Source organism: Pelodiscus sinensis, chromosome 15 (assembly GCF_049634645.1).
Source record: "Pelodiscus sinensis isolate JC-2024 chromosome 15, ASM4963464v1, whole genome shotgun sequence".
Classification (NCBI taxonomy): domain Eukaryota; kingdom Metazoa; phylum Chordata; order Testudines; family Trionychidae; genus Pelodiscus; species Pelodiscus sinensis.
The window spans coordinates 31,040,857-31,056,768 of NC_134725.1; the positions used below are offsets into that span (position 1 = coordinate 31,040,857).

A 15,912-nucleotide genomic window follows, 5' to 3' on the forward strand; every position below is an offset into this window, starting at 1 on the left:
TTTTGACAGCAGTCTCCCCAAAATGTAATCAGAGAAACACCTTTAAATTGTTTTATTAATTGGCCATCTGAAGTGATTTTGATTATGTTTTCATAATCTTGCATAGAAAAGCCGACTGGCTTTTCTGTTAAACTTAATGGATTTTGAAATCAGTTATGGTTGTCATTTATGGCTGAAAAATACTTAATGATGTTTGTGTATAAATTGCGAAGATGATCTTCAATGTCACTGCAAATATCTTCATCAAGTTTGCCTTAATTTTCTTCAAGAAAATCATTCAGGGTGGGGAAACACTCCAAATTATTTTGTCCTACAGAGAAGATCCAAAACTGTAGCTTACGTGACAATGGCAAAATTTTATCTTTCTCATTAAAAATATTTACGTTCTTTCCTTGCAGCAACAGATTTACTTCACTTAGTTTTGTAAAGATGTCTGCAAGATATGCAACTCTCGATAACCACAAAAAGTTTGTTAAACAATCAGACAGTTGGAATTTGTGATCCAGCAAATATGTGAAGAGCTCATGATGCAACTCAAATAATCTAACCAGCACTTTGCCTCACAATAGCCACCTGACTTCTGTATGTAGAAGCAGGACTGTGTGCTGACTACCCATATCTTCACACATAATTTTGAACAGTCTTGAATGTAATGGTCGAGTTTTTATATAATTAATAATCTGTACTGCTTCGTCCAACACATTTTTAAGAGACGGAGAAACATTCTTAACTACCAGAGCGTGTCTGTGGAGAATGCAGTGACTGCTGGTGCAGTTTGGTACTATGTTTTTTATTTGTGTTACAGCGCCAGCCACTGTTCCTATCACTGCTTTGGCACCATCACTGCACCCATCAAAACATTTTTCCCAGCTTATTTCATGTGTTTTCATTAAGTTATCAATAGAATTGAATATATTCTCACCAGTCATATTGGTTGGCAAAAATTCACATAAAATTAAGTCTTCTTCAATAGATCTATTAAAATCATAATGGACAAATACAAGCAAAACTGCAAGACCTGCAACATTAGTGGACTCTTGTAATTGTAATGAATATTCATCACATAAATGCAGACAAAAAATAAGCTCCTTCTTGAGGTCAGCAGCAAGCTCGTGAATACGATGCATGACAGAATTGTTTGATAGTGGCACAGCCTCAACTTTTTGACAAGACTCCTGATCCAACATACACATTACAATATCTTTTGCACATGGTTTTATGAGTGATTCCCCAATTGTGTGTGCTTCGCAGGTGAGTGATATACGATAGCTAACTTTGTAAGACCCCTCTGTTGCGTTTTCTGTATCTGTTTTGTCAATTTTTTACATGAAATGTTTACTTTTTTCAACAGATTCAAGCTTCCACTTAAAAAAACTAATATCTTTATCTTTGTATTCTGAATGATTTGTTTCAAAATGTCTTCGCAATTTAGCAGGTACTAAACAACTATTAGATAATATTTTGTTGCAGAGTACACACTGGGCACTCGGAGCACCTTTATTTCCATTGCTTGTGAATCCAAATGACAAATAGTCCTCGCAAGAAGAAGTTACTCACCCTGTGTAGTAACGATGGTTCTTCGAGATGTGTCCCCGTGGGTGCTCCACTCCAGGTGTCGGGTCCCGTCCCGGCGCCGCTGGTCGGAAAACTTCTATAGCCGTAGCCGAGCCGGACCGCGCACGCGCGGACGCAGCGCGCGGCGTTCGCGCCTTTGCAACGGACCGGCTCCCCCTTGTCAGTTCCTCTCACCGCTCGGTCTCTGAAAGATAAAGCAGAAAGACCCGGAGCGGGGAGGAGGGTGGGGCGTGGAGCACCCACGGGGACACATCTCGAAGAACCATCGTTACTACACAGGGTGAGTAACTTCTTCTTCTTCTTCGAGTGGTCCCCGTGGGTGCTCCACTCCAGGTGAGTATAAAGCAGTAACCCAGAATGCGCTCCGGGTCAGTTATTTTCTACTGTGGACAGGACTGCAGAGGCTACCGCTGTATCTGAAGCCCACCTCTTAGTTACGGCATAATGCCGTGCGAAAGTTGCGCTAGAGGCCCAGGTAGCTGCCCGGCAGATATCCGCAAGGGGAATACCCTTTGCAAAGGCAGTGGTAGTCGCTACCGCTCGCGTAGAATGAGCCCGAGGTAAAACAGGTAGAGGCTTATTCCTAAGCAAGTGGCATTTCGTAATACAGAGAGTGATGAGATTTGCAATGCGTTGAGCGGAAAGCGCTTTGCCCTTTGATCTAGGTGCCAAAGATACCAACAGTCTGTCAGTGCGTCTCCATTGACGTGTTCTATCTATATAGAAAGAGAGCGCACGTCGGACATCGAGCGTGTGAAACAGAGCGTCCCTAGTTGAAGAATGAGGCTTGGGATAAAAAGTCGGGAGGACCACAGGCTCGTTAATATGGAAGGAAGAACAGACTTTGGGAATAAAATCTGGGTGTAATCGCAGCGTCACTGTATCTTTGGAAAAAACTGTAAAAGGAGGGCTTGCCATCAACGCCCCCAGTTCACCTACCCTTCTTGCCGATGTAATTGCAAGGAGGAAGACTGTTTTCATTGTTAGCATATGCAGAGAAACTGATGTCAAGGGCTCAAAAGGTGGGTACATAATGGTGTCCAATACTAAATCCAGATTCCAAGAAGGGGAAGGCGCCCTTCGTGGTGGATGCAAATTTAGGAGCCCTTTGAGGAACCTCTTTGTAATTGCATGGGAGAAGAGCGAGGAACCTTCTATTGGCTGGTGAAAAGCACTGATGGCTCCCAAGTGCACTCTTAGGGACGATAGTGCCAGCCCTGAAGTCCGTAAGTGAAGGATGTAGTCCAAAACGTGTTGTAGAGGAGATGAGAGAGGGTGTATGTTGTTTTGAATGCACCAGTTAGCGAATCTCCGCCATTTCGCAAGGTACGTGTTCCTCGTAGAGTCTTTCCTACTGTGTAGAAGTATTGTCTTGACCTGCTCAGAACAGAGATTTTCATCCCCTTTTAACCACTGAGGAGCCACGCCGTCAAATGCAACGCCTGCAGTCTGGGGTGTAACAGCGTGCCTCGTTCCTGAGTAAGGAGGTCTTGGTGAAGAGGAAGAGGGTAAGGTGGTTGAACTGACATTCTGTGTAAGAATGGATACCAGGCTTGCCTGGGCCACGCTGGCGCTAGCAGAATGACAGTCGCCGCTTCTAAGCTGATTTTCTCCAGTGTCCTGGAGATAAGCACTGTGGGGGGAAAAGCATACAGAAGTGTCTTCTTCCATGTGACCAGAAGCGCATCGCCGAGAGAGCCCTTGCCGAGCCCTGCTCTCGAGCAATACAGGCGACATTTCTTGTTGTTGTATGTTGCGAATAGGTCTACCTGTGGAATCCCCCATTTCTGAAATACCACAGAAAGTACATCTGTCCTTATCTCCCACTCGTGATCCGTGAGGAATTGCCTGCTGAGAGAGTCTGCAATTACATTGGCGGTGCCAGGTAAGTACGACGCTGCTATGGTTACGTTGTTCTGTATGCACCAGTTCCAACATCGCACTGCTTCGGCGCATAGGGATCGTGACCGTGCTCCTCCTTGTCTGTTGACATAATACATTGCAGCTATATTGTCCGTCAGTATCCTCACTGTCAGACCTCTGATGTGGGGAAGAAAATGTTTGCATGCGTAGAAGATTGCCCGAAGCTCCAACAGATTTATGTGCAGACGCCTTTCGCTGGGAGACCATTTGCCCTGAATTCGTTCGCTGCCCATGTGGGCCCCCCAGCCGATGAGTGAGGCATCCGATGTTATCTGTACCGATGGTTGTTGTCGATGGAATGGAACCCCTGGCAGAAGGTTTTGCTTTTTCGTCCACCACTGCAGGGATCTTTGGACATGCGGAGGTAGGCATACTACCTTTTGGATGTCGTGCCTCACAGGGACATAAACTGTGGACAACCAATGTTGGAGACCCCTCAGGTGGAGGCGCGCATGAGGAACTACAGCAGTGGCCGCTGCCATGTGGCCCAGGAGACGCAGGCAACTGTGTACCGATACCATGGTGTTGCTGGTTAGTATGGTCACGAGATCCTTGATCGCTTGAAACCTTTCGTGAGGTAAGTAAGCTCTTGCCGTGCGTGAATCGAGGTTTATCCCTATAAACTTTATGAATTGCGTCGGAATAAGTGTTGATTTTTTCCTGTTGAGGAGGAGGCCGAGTGACTCGAACGTTTGTTCTACCGTCGCCACCATCTGCGATGCCTCTCGCTGCGTGGCACCTTTTATTAAACAGTCGTCCAGGTATGGATATATTATCACCTGTAACCGACGCAGATGAGCTGCCACGACGGCCAGGGTTTTTGAGAAGGCTCTGGGTGCTGAAGCCAGACCGAATGGTAGAACCCGATACTGAAAATGATCGAGACCTATCACAAATCGCAGAAAACGCCTGTGCGCGGGATGTATTGTGATGTGAAAATACGCATCTTGTAAATCGAGGGCAGCGAACCAATCGTTGACATCGAGGGATGGGATTATGGAAGTCAGTGTCACCATTTTGAAGCGCTGTCTGCGAAGATAACGATTCAGACGTCTTAGATCGAGAATGGGTCTCCAGCCCCCCGTTTTCTTTTCGGTTAGAAAGTATCTGGAATAGAACCCTCTTCCCCTGAACTGATCGGGGACCCTCTCTATCGCTCCGATGTCCAGGAGGTGATGGACTTCCTGTTGCAGGAGATCCTCGTGAGATGGGTCCCTGAAAAGGGACGGGGAGGGTGGGGTGGTGGGAGGGATGGAAGTGAAAGGAATGGTGAAGCCGCTGCTTATGACTTCCAGAACCCACTTGTCCGATGTTATTGCGACCCATTGATGATAGTAAGGTCGTAAGCGGTGGTGAAAAATGGGTTTTGTCTGTGTAATGACGATTGGTATGATGCGCTTGCCCCCGACAAGGGAGTCAAACTTGCTGTTTTGAGGCGGGCGTGCCCGTCACCCTGGGTGGTGGTGGACGCCTTCGTTGAGGGCGCTGTCTAGGTCGCGACTGGTCAAACGGACGATATGTTTGCCTCCGAGACTGATAATCGTACCGTCTTTGGTATGGAAAATAACGACGGCGGCGGAATGGCGGTGCGTACATCCCCAGCGTCCGAAGTGTCGTTCTTGAATCTTTCCCCGTGTGAAGCACCTCATCTGTCTTTTCTGCAAACAACCTCACCTTGTCAAACGGGAGGTCTTCTACCTTGGAGTGCAACTCCTTGGGCACTGCCGCCGTGGCGAGCCAAGAAGAGCGCCTCATGGACACCGCTGTTGCCACTCCTCGAGCTGCTGTATCTGCTATATCCATGGCTATCTGAAGATTGGCCTTGGAACATGCATAGCCCTCCTTGAGGATCGATCGTAACAACTCTCTGTCCGCCTCCGATGATCTTTGGGACAGGTCTGTAAGTTTCGCTATACTGTCGAAGCTATGATTCGCCAACAGAGCTGTATAATTCGCTATGCGAAGAAGCAAGGTGGCCGATGTATAAACCTTTCGGCCAAATATGTCAAGTTTCTTTGCCTCCTTATCAGCCCCCGCATTCTTCAATTGTGGGTTCTTAGCCCTTTGGAGAGCTGCGTCGACGACCAAGGAGTTTGGTTGCGGGTGAGTAAACAGAAATTCCGAGTCTTTGGATGCTATAAAATAACGCTTTTCCGCCGGTTTCGAAGTTGGTGGAGTCGAAGCCGGGGTATTCCAAATCTCTGCTGCTGATTGGAGGATCGCCTCGTCCATAGGAAGAGCAACCTTAGATTGTTGTTTGGGGTGCAAATTTCTCCAGAGCTTAAACTGCTTCGTTGGAGTGTCTGCTATCTGAACCTCTTGAGACTGGGCTACTCTCCTAAAAAGGTCTTGAAAGTCTTTAGTGTCGTCCGGGGGAGATGGATCCCCTTCAAACACTGCATCGTCTGGGGAAGATGTCGAAATATCTTTTTGAGTTACAGATCGTAATTGATCGTCCGTATCCGATATCTGGCCTTCCTCGGGCTCAGATAGCTGAACTGAAGGCGAAGGATTCTGGTGCTTAGGCGATGCCCTCTTCCAGTGTTGAATTGGAGATGATTGACGTGCCTCATGAGGAGTATGGCAGCAGCAGTGATGAGAGCGAGAATGAGGTCTCCCATATCCCGAAACTGACCGGTGACTTCTATATTCAAAATGGTCAGGGGAAGACCTTCGCGAGGAATATCTGCTGTGATACCGCCTATGATAAGATCTAGGCGGGGAGTAGCTAGGTGAGCGGGATCTGTATGATGATTCCCGACGGTAGCAATGATATCGTTCCCGATGGTCAGAGTAACAAGATCTTGACCTACAGCGAGGAGAAGGCATTGTTGGGCTATGAGACAACGGAGGATGACTAGCCCTCATTGACTGAGAAGGAGAAACTGAAGGCTGAGGTGAAGGTGAAATTGAATGCCTTCGTGCTGACTTTCTAGCAGCCTTTGTCGGGACTGCTGAGGCAGGGGAAGCCTCTCCCCCTTGCACTGATAAGGAACAGCTGGTAGGGGGAGGAATAATTTCGCCAGCATTGTCGGCAGGCATTAGCATCCTGCCCGGCACCGCAGGCAGATGGTCACTCGGTGCAGCTGCGATAGCAGCATGATCTGCCGGTGCCGACTCGGCACGGTGGGGGACGATCTGCCGGCCCCGTTCGTTCCGCTCCCCGGTGCCATCTGGCAATGCGGCATCCGGTGCTGAGCACGGTGCCGGCTTGTCCTGGCCCCCAATAGCCGTTTGCGGTGCCGCTCGATGCGGCTGGGCAGACTGTCGCGGCTCCAGCCCCTGTGGCGGTGCCGAGCGTTCCGCAGCGACCGTGCTCTCGGCGGGACGCGGAGCCGGTGCCGATAACGAGCGGCTTGCCGCTTGCGGCTTATGCGACCTGCCTGAGTGCGTTGCCGCCCCGGAGACACCCGGCTTGTGCTCCTGACCAGCCCGGGACAGCGAGGGAGGCGGGAGAGAGCGGGTGGGAGAAACTCTCTTCTTTTTTGATCCCAACGCCTCAGGGGAATCTGATCTCTTCCTTTGTCCTATAGAGGACTTTGAGACCTGCTGCTCCGGAGGCTGTAAAGCTTTGTCACACAACAGCAGTTTCAGGCGCATATCTCTATCTCTGCGTGCCCGCGGAGTCAATTTAGCACAGTGAGTGCATTTTTGTGGCACATGCGCCTCTCCTAAGCATCTGACACAAGCTTCATGCCCGTCAGATGCTGGCATGGCTTCCTTGCAGAGAGCGCACCGTTTAAATCCCGGTGACCCAGGCATAATGTCTCGTTTTTGTCTTTTTGTCTTCTTTTTTTTTTTTTTTTTTTTTAACCTAACTAACTATTATTAACCAATTAACTAACTAACTTTCTCTTTCTTTTTTTTTTTTTTTTTTTTGTGTAGTAACGGCTCCTGTCTGAGGAGACAAACGGCGTTCCGCCAGCAACCACGGGCGGCTGAGAGGAACTGACAAGGGGGAGCCGGTCCGTTGCAAAGGCGCGAACGCCGCGCGCTGCGTCCGCGCGTGCGCGGTCCGGCTCGGCTACGGCTATAGAAGTTTTCCGACCAGCGGCGCCGGGACGGGACCCGACACCTGGAGTGGAGCACCCACGGGGACCACTCGAAGAAGAATACCCGCGTTTCTTATTACTTGGCTGTAATTTTTCATAATTAACTTGAACGGCCTTGGTATCTTCCTTGCTGGTTTCAAAAACAAGATGGGTGCTTGAAATACTCATTTTTTTCTTTAAAGTTCCGTCTTTAAGCCAATGATCCATGGGAAATTTTGGTATCAAGAATAATGTAACCCTATGTGTAGATACTATTAACTTGTATTTTTAAAGTCACACACATGAGCCACGCTTCCTGACAACGAGTAAGGGATTTCCAGTGTTATATATCTTGTGATCACACCACTGATTGACAGCACCTCGCACCTCACTCTGCATTTTCAAAGGGACCTAGTAGCAGTAGCAGCCGCTGATCCCACTTCTGTTAATCAGCACAGGAGTCCTCTTTCCCCCTTCCCCGCTGCCACTCTGCCTTTTCATAGAGCCCTAGTAGCAGCAGCTTTGAAAAGGCAGAGCAGCAGCGGGGGAGGGGGAAAGAGGACTCCTGTGCTGATTAACAGAAGGGGGACCGGCAACTGCTGCTGCTACTAGGTCCCTTTGGAAAGGCAGAGTAGCAGTGGGGGGAAAGGGGAAAAGATTCTTGCACTCATCAGCAGAAGTGAAACCAGCAGCTGCTGCTGCTGCTACTTGGCCCCTTTGGAAAGGCAGAGCTGCAGCGGGGGAGGGGAGGTGGCTGAAAGCCCAGCAGGGAATCAGAGAAGGAGCCAGTGTCTTTGCGCACCAGGTCCTCTCTGTCTCTTTGGGGGAAGGGGAGGGATCAGGTTCTCACGGAACCCTTACTTTCACATCAAGGAACCCTGGGGTTCTGCGGAGCACCATTTGGGAAACACTGCTCTACTGAATTAGATTGAAAAAACAATATTGCTAGTTCCTAACCTTAAAATATATTCCCTTCTTTTTTCCTTATGACTGTTAGTCTAATACGTATTAAATATAAAATAAAGTGACTTTGCAAAATTCAGAATATCTAAAAGTTACTATAACAATTCTAATTCTTAGGTGGTTACCTTCGCTCTTTCTTGTCAGTAGGTTTATTAATTTCTCTGAAGATATTAGAGAGAACTCCATCTGTCCAATCTCGTGTGACAGGGTCAAGAATGCCATACAGCTCAATCACACTCATGGCTTTGGGGTTCAGCATATAAATCTTTGTCAATAATCCTAGCCTAAACAGAGAGGGAACAGAATGATCAATATTACCAAGACCAAGTCAAACTTTACACTAAGCAAACCCTAAAGTAGGGTAAAGTTTTAGGGAAGATCACAGCATTAGCGTACAGAACTGCTAGAGCAGGGCTACTTGATTCTGGAAGCCCCAGGGGCCACGATACCCACAGCACATGCCGAGGGCCACAACTTAAGTGTGGTTGCACATACATGCAAAAATGTATATGCAAATATTTATGCAACTATATGCAAATAGCTTATTTCACACTGACAGGCATGAATACAAAGATTAAGACAAGACTACACAGCATGCAGGCCCCATTTAAGTCAGTTCTGTTGATATTATTAAAATGCAATATTTACCCAATTTCCACCTATATGACAGCACTTTTAATGAGCAATGACAGTCCAGGAATTTAACTATTAAAACACATATCAACAGAATCAGAGGGGTAGCTGTATTAGTCTGAATCTGCAAAAGCGGCGAGGAGTCCTGTGGCACCTTATAGACTAACTGAAGTGTAGGAGCATAAGCTTTCGTGGGCAAAGACCCACTTCGTCAGATGCATCTGATAAAGTGGGTCTTTGCCCATGAAAGCTTATGCTCCTACACTTCAGTTAGTCTATAAGGTGCCACAGGACTCCTCGCTGCTATATCAACAGAAGACAATTATATTGATTACTTTTTTGGTTTGGCTTCACAATTTTAACAAATCAAACAACTGCCAATACAATATTTACTGAAATATAAGTACAATCAATGTGAAGTTAAAGGCACCGAGAGAAAAAGTGGCATGGCTAGAAAAAGAAACCAGGAATCCCGCTTCGCAGAATCCCTTCCTTTCTTCTTCCCGCCCCACCAAGCTCCAGCTCCCATAGTCCTCACAGAGCAGAGACTGGAACCCCCAAATCTAACCAACAGACCCACTGCCCACCTACAGGAAAGGAAAGAAGCCAGAAGCCCAGCTCCCTGTTCTAACCCAATGCACTCACCCCTCCTCAAAAGCCAGGCACTCTCCAGCCCTCCCACTCCAACCCAATGCCCTTTCCCTCCCCTAGAGCCAGGTACTCCCCAACCCCCTGCTCCAATGCCCTTCCCCTCCCCTACAACCAGGTACCTCCCAACCTCCTGCTCTAACCCAGTGCCTCACCTCTCCCTCAGAGTCAGGAAACCTCAGCTCCCTTGCTCTAACCCAATACCCTTTGCCTCCTGCAGAGCTGGGGACATAAATCTAGTGTGGTGGAGGGTTATGCCCTGGGTCTCACCAGAACCACACGCTTTTCCCTCCAGGCGCTGGGGCCCGTGTGCAGAGCAGCTATGAATGGTCCAGGAGCATTGCTCTGAACATTCCATTGAAGGCACATGCCGCTGCCCTCTCCCCAATCCCCTTTGCAGGGCAAAAAATCCAGAACACTTTTTGCCTTTTAAAAAATCCATCCGGATGGTGATTTAACATGTAAAAACAAGGACATGTCCAGGAAAAACTGGACGTATGGTAACCCTACCCAAACCCCAATACAGACCTCTCTCACTCTGGCCTCACTGCGTGGCTCTGCCGTCACCTCGCCACTTCTCTCGCTGCCCAGCTCTGCCACTGCTTTGCCACGTGCCTCGTTCCCCGGCTCCCTTGCTGTCCCCCGGCAGCTCCTGCGCACGCTCCAACATGACCTGGCTCAGTGCAGTGCCACGCAGTTCCACTCATGGAGAGGCGCTGCTGCTGTGGCCAATGTGGCAGGCATGCTCTGCTGCCGCCTCTTGCCGACTCCTTCCCCCCCCCTCCACCATCCAGCAGCTCCTGAGCATGCAACAATGTGGCCTGGCTTAGTGCAGCACCACACAGCTCAGCTCACGGGGAGGCACTGCTGCTGTGGCTGATGCAGCAAGCGTGCTCTACCTCCACCTCTTGCTTCCCCCCTGCCAGCCAGCAACTCCTGCACACACGACCTGGCTCAATGTGGCACCATGCAGTTGGCTTGCCGGGAGGTGCTGCCATTGGAGCCCACAGCAACGAGGCAGGCAGGCAGCCCAGGAAGTGGCTCAAGGAGCCACGGGCCGCATACAACAGGCCACGGGCTGCATGTTGAGTAGCCCTATGCTAGAGTATATTTGTCCTAATGGCTACTCCTTTTCAAATTCTGATTCCCTTACATCTATCTTCAGTGCTCACCTGGTTTGAGCCTGGCACAAAGTATTAATGACAACAGACTTGCCACCTCCAGTAGGTCCAACCACCATAGTAGTATGACGAGTTAACATTGTCTCATACATCTGAACTACTTTATCCACCTGAAAAATACACAATAACTTAGGTAATGGTGTATAAAAAGCTCATATGGGCCAGATCTTCAGTTAGTGTATATCAGTATAGCTTGCCTGACCTCAAGGGAGTCACTTCAAGATATGCCATATGAGGATCTTACCCACTGTTTACAACAATATTAAACAAATCAACATTTCTTCTACCTGGATTGGTAAAACGACATAGCCAGCTTCTTCCAGCACTTGTTCTACTGCATCATTGAAGTTGGGGTAGCGGACTCGGGGGCAATCCAGGCCAGGGAACAGGTCAGAGATCAAGCCAAGGAAGAGAGGTACATCTTCAAACACAAACTTAGGAAGATTCATATCGCGGAGTGCTCTCATCAATACCACATCCTATTCAAAGCACAACAGAATAGAGAGCCCAAATATTCAATTAATTTTCAAAAGTATAAATAGTATAAAATGTGTATAATACTGCTATACAATTATTTTAGCAATGTTAGCTTTCCATCATGGTGAAGCTGATCAGTTTCAACTGAGATTTTAAATTCCATTTTTCATTATATGAACCAAATTTCAACATGGATATTGAAATGTTCCAAATTATTGGTTGCTGCTCAAATTAATTCACAAAAGCCCACTGTTAACATACATACTTGCTGTATAAAACTCTACAAAACCCACATTTAGCCCACAAATATACTGGAGGGCTTGGTACAGTTAGCAGATCTGCATGTGCAAACATAGGTTTTGATTATACAACTAGCATATAAGTGTATCTGTTGAACATCATTTTGATGTTAAATTGGAAAATGTAACTCTGAACATTCATCTAGCCTTTGCATCCTAGATATAAAAATTAAGGCCCAGATCCTCCAAAGTATTTAGGTGACTAATGGGAGTTAGATGCCTAAATACCTTTAATGATCTAGCCATATGACTATGCAGGGCCACTTAGGCTAGCAAGCAGGCTGCATCAAAGGCCTTTTATCATTTCAGTGGGCTGCAAGATTGTCATAACAAGATGGTCTCTTGGATTAGAGGAGTTTTGCTAACTGCACTTGTGTACCTAGAATTTGTGAGGTGTATTGATTGAACCGTAACAGCTCTTTGACTGGATGAAGGGGGAGTGCATGGCTCTCACAGAAATTACTTCAGCATGCACCTCACTTAACTTGCCCTTGTTTTACTTGCATGCCACTTTAGTAATACCAGTTTAAGGAAAAACTACGCTGATGGAAACAAGTGGAATCTGGTAACCACATATGTGGGTAATAGAAAACAAAATGTCTCAGCCACATGTAGAACCCCTATAAGCTGCATGTAGCTTACAGGATGCACATGAAGCCCCTAAGACCTTCAAACATATGTATAAACTATATACAAACTAAGGATTACAATATCTGTATTTATAAAGCAGGGGAGGCCAACCTATTGCTCTTGAGCCACATGTGGCTCTTTGCTCACAGAAATGTGGCTCTCAGGGTTATGGGGTTACAAGTGGGCATGCCCACTTTGTGCACATGCCCCAGTTCCTGGAAGGAAAAGGGCGTGGCTGTGGCGGTGGCAGCTCCGGTGAGACCCAGGCATTGGGTTAGAATGAGAGGGGCCTGGGGGCACCTAGCTCTGGGGGAGAGGGAGGACGTTGGAGTAGTAGGGGGGCTGGGGGTGCCTGGCCCTGGGGGAGGGATGTGTGGTTCTTTGCACTACTATCCACAGCTCTTTTGGCTCTTTGTGTCTAACTGGTTGGCCACCCCTGTTATAGAGGTATCTCTCCTTTTATCTGCATTTTATTGATAAGTGGCCTACCAATATTGACTCACCTTTTCTGTAAATACTGCATATAAAGAGATGATATCCAGTGTTCCTTGTAAGCTATGTGCTAGTGTGGCCACTCAGGAGAGATTCAGATATCACTTGGCTGATTAGCAGAACGCCTAAGCTAGATTTTTTGTTACTACTTATGGTGCACATTCACACGTGTTGGTGCAAATTAAAAATATATTCCACCCATGGAGGGAACAGTGGTGGTACCTGAAGGTTGTGAGGAGCATGATGCTGCTCAATAAGTAAGTCATAAAAAGGGAAGACAAACTCTTCAGACAGAAAAGCATTCCTATTTCTGTAGCACCGTGGCTGGCCTGGCACCGGGCGCATGGCGGGGGGAGCGCCGGCCCCGGGCGCGCGGCGCTAGGCGGGGGGAGCGCCGGCCCCGGGTGCACGGCGCTAGGCGGGGGGAGCGCCGCTCCGGGCATGCGGCTATGGGGGGGGGCCGCCCCCGGGCATGCGGCTATGGGGGGGGCCGCCCCTGGGGCGCAAGTGTCCCTGCCCCCTGGCGCCCAGCAGGCGAACGGCCCCGCCCCCTGGCGCCCGGCGGGCGAACGGCCCCGCCCCCTGGCGCCCGGCAACCTTGAAAGGTTGGGGACCACTGCTGTAGCAGATATGAAAACGGCACTCACTACAACCAAGCATCAACAAACTGCTGCATACAGTGGGTCAGATCCTCAGAAAATGATAATTTCAAAGATCCTATGAGAATTTACACCAACCATATCAGGGCAGTTCCTCAGCTGAACACAGTATGTCTACCTCGTGAAGATCTGGTGATCCTCTCTTCAGTTCTCCAGCCATCACTAGCACTGACTTGAGAGCACGCAGTCCAAAATCATAATGATGCTGTTTTGAAAGTTGCTCTCTTGCCAATTTGTATAACACTGTCATCTTTTTAGCAAGGGCCTATTTGAGAGTGAATAAACAGTATTATAAAAAAGAAGTCCCAATCCACACTCCATGCACATACACATTTTAATTTTACTTTACTTTGGAGTAAACTTTCCCTACCTTTGCCAAAAGAAAACCTTCAGAAAAGAGCATGATTTCACAGATTTGCTGGAGATCTGGCACAATCACAACCACAGGCCTGAATAAAGCTTTTACAGACTCAGGGAGTTCAGTACGGCCCGCATACCCAGGATTCATGGTGATAAAAATGCCCATTCGTGGATCTAGAGAAATTTCTTGCCCTTCAAACTAAAATGAAAACAAATGTCAGACTATCCTGACTCTGAATTAAAAAGAAAAAATGGCAAAAATACTTTGTCCTTGCCTAATGTACCTTCTACCTGAGGATGTCAAAACTTTACAATAAATAATATATTAAACCACACAGCCCCTTTGTCAGGTAGGTATGTGAGTTATTATTCCCATTTTGCAAATGGGGAAATAGAGGAAGGGAGTGGTTAAAGGGAGTGCTCATCATTTCTGAAATTGAGGCCACTTAAGTTCATGGTAAGGCAGTCACTTAAGTACCTAATTCATAAGACTCAAGAGTTAAATGTTTAGGTTAATTAAACTGCATCTTATGACAGCTTCCCAGAATCCCATGCCTTAAATACAAAACTTGACTACTTTCTCAATTGTGTGTGTGTGTTTACCTGAAATGTTTTCAATTGATTCATTAGAGCATTTCGAATTGTCTGGATCTGAGAAGAGATGACTGAAAGTACTGAAGCATCTATGCGATTAAATTCGTCAAAGCATCCCCATGCCCCGCATTGGGCAAGACCGGAAAATATTTTACCAACTGCCTGAAAACAAAATGGAAACACCCGAAAAACAAAAAATATTCAGCGGAAGCACATTTCGGCATATAGTAAAGGACTTAACAAACCCTATGCCTACGTCTATATTGCATTCTCCTTGTGCGCCATTCTTGTGCAAAAACTTGAAGAGCGTCTACACTGCACACGTGTTCTTGCGCAAGTAAATTTACAGAAAAGCATCAGAAGAGAGGGCTTCTTGCGCAAGAGTTATTCCTCTCCCCACAAGGAATAAGCTCTCTTGCTCAAGAAGGCAGTGTGTACGGGCAACAGGGATTTCTTGTGCAAGAAACCCCTATGGCTAAAATGGCCATCAAAGCTTTCTTGAACAAGAGAGCTTCCACACTGCCATGGATGCTCTTACTCAAAAGGACATGGCAGTGGGAACGCGCACTTGCGCAAGACCTTTCGTGCAAGAACTCTTGCGCAAAACAGTTCTTGCGCAAGGAACCTGCACTGTAGACATAGCCTACTTGTGTCTGTCTTCCATTTAGGCTTATTAATTCTATGCCGTCAATCCACAATGATCTTAGAATCTTATCTAGTCACTGATTGTCATTGTTATAAAGCATACCCAGACTCCTTAGTTCCAGCCACCTCAGCAATTTAAACAAGGAACAACATTTTAAACTGTATTTCGTTTTCAATTGCATGAGCTTTGTTTGTAATTAGAAGAGGTCTTCTTCAAAAATTAAAGGCAAGTCATCTAAACTGGCCTTTATACATAATGGTACAATAGTATCCTGTTACCAGAGAATACAGCCTTCTAACTCTTACCTTGAAATCCATGCCTTCACCGCAGTTTGTTACAACACACAGCAAGCCCAGGGCTTTGGCCAGATCCTTGGTTGTCTCTGTTTTCCCTGTACCTGCTGGCCCTGCAGGTGCTCCTCCCAAAAACATAGATAGAGCCTTTGGAAAGAAAATACAAAAAGCAAGCAAGGATGGATTTGGGGAAGGTAACTCACTGCAATTCAGCTCAAAGGCTTCCATCAAAGATTGTCAAAAATGTCATCATGTTGATCAATAAAAAAGAGCTACACGCACACACACAAACACACACTTGGGGTGTTTAGCAAATAAACTAGTTAAGAGGAGCCGATCTATCAGAAATTGTATCATACTCATGAATGTAATTATTTATTTCTGCTTCATCTCCTTTTGCGCTCTCCCTTCGTGCTCTCCCTTCATCTCCCACAGCTGCCAGAGTGTCTCTCCCCTAGCCTTTCCAGCTCTGGTTCCTCCCAGTCAGCTCTTACTACGCGCACCAATG

The 15,912-nt window shown here is 47.2% G+C and overlaps 1 protein-coding gene across 4 annotated transcripts in view; it reads right to left on the reverse strand.

The window, feature by feature from the left end:
* DNAH10 (dynein axonemal heavy chain 10) overlaps positions 1 to 15,912 on the reverse strand; it is a 201,463-nt gene that overhangs the window by 114,309 nt on the left and 71,242 nt on the right. For all 4 annotated transcript variants that reach the window (XR_012896005.1, XR_012896006.1, XM_075898516.1 and 1 more), the window contains 7 exons: positions 15,417 to 15,551; positions 14,475 to 14,627; positions 13,882 to 14,070; positions 13,630 to 13,776; positions 11,242 to 11,433; positions 10,946 to 11,064; positions 8,618 to 8,776 (listed from right to left, as the gene is read on the reverse strand). Coding sequence is in view for 2 of the 4 variants with exons in the window: in XM_075898516.1 (XP_075754631.1) it covers positions 8,618 to 8,776; positions 10,946 to 11,064; positions 11,242 to 11,433; positions 13,630 to 13,776; positions 13,882 to 14,070; positions 14,475 to 14,627; positions 15,417 to 15,551 (1,094 nt within the window). In the remaining 2 variants the exon portion in view is untranslated. The remainder of the gene's footprint in view (positions 1 to 8,617; positions 8,777 to 10,945; positions 11,065 to 11,241; positions 11,434 to 13,629; positions 13,777 to 13,881; positions 14,071 to 14,474; positions 14,628 to 15,416; positions 15,552 to 15,912) is intronic.